General features: G+C 38.2%; 1 protein-coding gene across 1 annotated transcript; it reads right to left on the bottom strand.

The window, feature by feature from the left end:
• Positions 1-4,298: 4,298 nt before the first annotated feature.
• On the bottom strand, positions 4,299-5,072 carry LOC145814466 (uncharacterized). Its single transcript, XM_082911300.1, has one exon. The coding sequence runs from the start codon at positions 5,070-5,072 to the stop codon at positions 4,299-4,301; it is 774 nt and encodes a 257-aa protein (XP_082767426.1).
• Positions 5,073-5,575: the final 503 nt, after the last annotated feature.

The following is a 5,575-nucleotide window of genomic DNA, read 5'->3' as shown; positions in this document are numbered from 1 at the left end:
AAGAAAAGAGGGAGGACTGAACAGTTCACAATATCAGATTTTGAGATTTATTGGTGTTTCACCTTTTTTTTTTTATTTTATAGAATTATGTCATAATTTTTTACTTTTTTGGTCCATCTTGTTGAAATGAATAAAAAAAATACATTTTTTTTGAGAAATTCCAAAACAATTGTGAAAAAGGCAAAATAAACCAAAAAAAGTCCACTATTTTTACTTATTTATGTCTTTTTTGGACTTTTTTTTTTTATAATTTTAAAAAATTATAACTTTCCTGTTTATCTTATCGAGTTGAATCTAAAAACTAAGAGTTTTTTTTTTTTTTTTTTTTTTTTTTTTTTTAATTTTTAAAGATGAAAATAATTCAATTTTTTTTTTCAATAAATAAGTAAATCCCACCGAAATATTTTATCAAAAGCTTTCAGGTGGTTTCTTATGTGACATAATAAATTTTAATATTTTTTAAATAAGATAAGCCCCACATTTAGATGACTTTTATTGCATGTCTATGCATGGAAGATGAAATAAATCCCACAATATATAACATTTAAAAAAAAATTTGTTCGAAGGTCCACTAAAGTAAAAAGATAATTATTTATTAGTGAATTTATTTCACAACTTTATTTTAATTTTGATGTATATTTATATAATAAAAGTAATACATATTTGTGGGACCCATTAGGCATGGCAAAATCTCTCAATCTAGTTGTATTTAATCCAACTCGATTTTAATATTAGTAGTTTGAGAGAGCGTTGATTGGGTAGGGTAAAATATAGTGATAGGTAGGTTAAAATTATCAACTTTATAATAAAGTATAAAATTGTATCATTAAAATTATTCAAGTTAAAATAAAGAATTTGCTCACAAAACCCAAAAAACAGAATCCGTTGTCATTCATAAGACCCACTATATTTACAAAAATAATAAAACTTAATAGATTTTTTTTTTGGTTGATAAATTAGCTTTTTAGTTTGTAGGTCCTTCAAACAAAAATAATTTTTATAAGACCTTTTAAAAGAATATCAAGGGAGCTGACTAAAATATTGTATTAGGAAGATGAGGGTTTTTTTTTTTTTGAAGCAGCCAAAGAAACCTTTATTGATGACCAAACCATACAAGATGAGAGTACATCAAAAAAGGAGAGGAAAGGGGTTTGGAGAGGAACCAAACCGAAACAGAAAAGAAAAGAACAAAGCAGAAAAATGAAAATGCAAAACAAGACCAGCAGTCCAACCTCAACCTAACCCAAAGCTGAGAAGAAGCTCAAGCTGAAAAACAACAGGCCAAAACAGCAGTCCAACAGCCCCGAAGAGAATTGAGCAGAGCACAGCAGACCTAAAAGCAGACCAAACCCTCCAGGAAACTGATATCTAAATTAGCCACATAGGACAGATTTACTCCCCAAACAGTACCTGATTTGTCTTAAATTGGACAGGAAGTCCTGGACAGTGAAATTGAAGGCCTTGAAACTCTGATTCAACCACAGTGCAACTCTGATTTTAACCAACTCGCATAGGTCCTCCAGGTGAGGTTTAGCAGCCTGAAAAATACACTCATTTCGCAGCTTCCATAGAGACCAAAACACAGCTGAGGGAATGACTTTCCAAAGCAATTTTTCTTTTTTGCTAAGCTTCACACCTTCCCACCAATGAAGAACAGCTTCCACAGATCCGGGAAGGGGTCCTTGCACCTCCCACCAATTCAATATTGCAGACCAAACCCTCCAGGAAAAATGGCAGTGCAGCAGCACATGGCAGATAGACTCAGCCTCAGTTTTGCAGAAAGCACAAAGAGCTGGTGAAGAGGCTTGAAGGACTCCAATTTTCTGGAGAAAGTCTGCTGTCTTTACTCTGTTTTTCCATGCTAACCAACAAAAAAATTGGACTTTTGGAGGAGCGAGATGGTTCCAAACTAACTTGCTAGTAATAAGGATGGGGCCAAGGGAGACAACCTCACTCCAACAGACAGATGAGACAGAAAACATACCAGAGCCTTCAGCCAACCAGACTGGTTTGTCCACCAGATTATCAGAACAATTTGAGCCAGATATCAAAAGCTCCTTGAGTCTACTGACTTCCCTCTCTTCCCAGTCATACAGCCTTCTTCTAAAAAGAAGGCTCCAATCCCCTACTGCAACCTTCCTATCGTGCATTATACGTAAAGTTACATCCTTCTCCATCACTAATCTGTAAAGAGTAGGGAATTCATCTTTCAAGCAACTATTGGAGCACCATCTATCCTTCCAGAAGAGAATTCTTTTCCCATCCCCTACCTGAACAAGAAAATTGTTATGATAAAACAACATCAGATTACCGCTCCTCTCTGCTAAGGAAATGATACCTTTCCACACACCAGAGTAACTATTGTTTGAAATAGGAGAGGGGCACCAGCTTTTGACATCTAGTTTATATTTGCTACAAATGATTTGTCTCCACAAAGCATCTTTCTCTTTGGCAAATCTCCACCACCATTTTAATAACAAGCAATCATTAATGAGCCTTATTCTTCTGATGCCCAAGCCCCCTTGATTCATGTTCTTTGCTAAATCATCCCATTTAACCAGGTAGATTGGTTTTTTAGACCCGGTCCCACCCCAGAGAAAAGCAGCTTGAAGCTTCTCAAATTCTCTTGCAACTCCCACTGGCATTTTAAAGAGAGATAGATAATACGTAGGCAAGGCAGAGGTTACAGACTTAATAAGGGTGAGCCTTCCTGAAAATGATAGCAGCTTCCTTTTCCAACATGCTAATCTGATTTTGATTTTATCAAGAACTGGTTTCCAAGTTGCCTTCTTATTTGGATTTGCCCCCAAAGGCAAACCCAAATACTTAAGAGGAAGTGCCTTAGATTTACAATGCAGCTTGGAGGCAAAACTAGACAAGGATTCTTTAGGAACATTAATACCGCACACCTGACTCTTATGATAATTTATTTTCAGCCCTGAAATCAGTTCAAAACACCTTAAGACCCTCTTAATGTTGCACACCTCCATCTCCTTAGCTTCACAGAATAATATGGAATCATCTGCAAATTGTAAATGTGTTAACTGCACCCCATTAGAACCAATCGTCACTCCTTTAATCAAGCCCAACTGCTGTGCTCTTGACATAAGAATATTAAGACCCTCAACTGCTACATTAAACAGAAAGGGGGACAGGGGGTCACCTTGCCTTAGGCCCTTTTGAGGGCAAAATTCCTCAGTTGGTGAACCATTAACCAACACTGAGAGTTTTGCTGTAGTAACACATTCTTTTACCCAACTAATCCATTTTGCACCAAACCCAAAATTGAAGAGCATGGATGATAAGAAGCACCAATTAACTGAGTCAAAAGCCTTTTCAAAATCAATCTTAATAATCAGACCTCTCTTTTTGGTTTTTCTCCAGCCATCAACCACCTCATTTGCAATTAGCACACCATCCAGGATGTTTCTTCCACCTGTAAAGGCTGATTGGGTATCACTGATGATTTGAGGAAGCACTCTTTTTAGCCTACTGGACAAAACTTTTGCAAGGATTTTGTAAACTGAACCCACTAGGCTGATAGGTCTATAGTCACCTAGCCCCACTGGATTTTCAACCTTTGGGATTAGTGAAATAAATGAGCTATTAAGACCCAGCACCAACCTTCTATGCCTATGAAATTCCTTTAAAAACTTCAGTAAATCAGCTTTCAACAATAACCAAAATTTTTGAAAATAAGCCAAGTTAAAGCCATCTGGTCCGGGGGCCTTGTTACCATCACAATCCTTCACAGCAGCCCTAATTTCCTCCTCTGAAAAATTTGCTTCCAGCCCATCAAAGCTAGGGCAATCTTGGACAGATTTAAAATGGCCACTTAGCTTAGGCCTAACTCTCCAATCCTCTGTGTACTGCTTGCTAAAGTGGTCAAAGACTTCTTTCCTAATCTGAGTAGGATCTTCTAACACAATAGACCCAACAGACATGGAAGAGATCGCATTTCTACTGTGCCTACCCTTGGCAATTACATGGAAAAATCTAGTATTTCTATCTCCTTTCAAATTCCAATTGAGTCTTGATTTTTGCAACCACAACCATTCAACCATTTTGCTAAGTCTCCACACCTGATCTCTGAGTAATCTACTTCTTGCTCTTTCTGCCTCATGCAAATCTCTGGATTCAGCAGCTAAGTCCAGAAGGTGCAGTTCCTCTTCAGCTTCCTTCAACTTCATAGTCGCACTACCAAAAACCTCTTTATGCCAAGCCTTTAACTCTAACTTCAGGATTTTAAGTTTTTTCAGAAGGACAAAGCCAGCCCAACCTTCAACTGCAGCCTCTTTTCAGGTCTTCTCCACAAAGGCTGGAAAGCATGGGTGTAGACTCCAAGCATTGATGATTCTAAAAGGCTTAGGACCCCAGTCCCTATCATCCTCCATTAGCAACAGAGGACAATGATCAGATATGAGCCTAGGAAGACCCCAAAGCTTTAAATTGAACACCTCTAACCATTTGGGATCCACTAACACCCTATCAATTCTACTCCACTTATCCCCTGCTATTGAGTTACACCAGGTATATTTTCTGCCAAGTAATGGTATGTCAATTACTTCACATTGTTCGATAAATTCATTGAACTCTCTCATGCCTTTATCTCTTCTAAAACAACCCTTCCTTTCACCTACACTTTTTATCTCATTGAAATCTCCGCATAAACGCCAAGGATTAGGAAACTCCCTTTTTAGCTTTAATAAGCAGTCCCACAGTTTGGCCCTATTTCCCACCTCATTAGGAGCATAAATATTTAGTAATACACAGTCAAAAGAATTAAAGAGAGTACCAGAGAGGAGGATGAATCTTTTAGTGCAACAGCAGTCCTTAAGTTGAAAAACCTCCGGATCCCATATGCAAAGAAGACCTCCAGCTAGGCCGTCGGAGTCCACAGCAGTGTACTCCATTTTGTTCCTAGCCCACATTGCTCTCACATCCTTTTCAGCTACTACAGATTTTTTAGTTTCTTGAAAAAAAACTACATCCACATTTCTTTCCTTCAGCATATTCCTTATTTTCCCCATCTTTTCCTGCCTACCAGTTCCTCTAATATTCCAAGAAAGCATCTTCATGAGAACATAACAATCTCCGAAAAAACCCCTTCAATGTATACATGTTAGTCTACTGCACCATTACCCCTATCCATCCTGCATATATCTTTGACTTCAAGCTCCACAATTTTATTAAGAACCTCCTTTTCCTTTCCCAGCATATCCACACCCAGCAACTTGCCCATCTGCAAACATGCTTGTGCCTCATCCAATAGATGCTGACTACCTTCCCCTCCTTGCTCAGTTAAAGCTAGCAGTGAAGCTTCAGCAACAGATGCTCTAAACAGGGATCTTTTAGGGGCTGATTTGCTTGTTGAGGCACCCTTCAGACCGGCTCTCTTATCCAGACCTAAGAGTCTCTTTTGTGGTCGAAGGTAGCTGGTCTTCCGTTTCTCTTTTGCCTGCTCCTTACCTTTGCCTTTCAAGACTGCAGACTTGTGAGTTTGTTTAGCAACCTGAGTCTGAGTCTCAGAAACACTGGATTCTCTGGTGACAGGCCCAACATCCATTGCCATGTC

This window comes from Camellia sinensis, unplaced genomic scaffold (genome assembly GCF_055761805.1).
Source record: "Camellia sinensis isolate YWXY unplaced genomic scaffold, ASM5576180v1 Unanchor10, whole genome shotgun sequence".
Classification (NCBI taxonomy): domain Eukaryota; kingdom Viridiplantae; phylum Streptophyta; class Magnoliopsida; order Ericales; family Theaceae; genus Camellia; species Camellia sinensis.
This window is presented reverse-complemented; position numbering and strand designations above follow the sequence as displayed.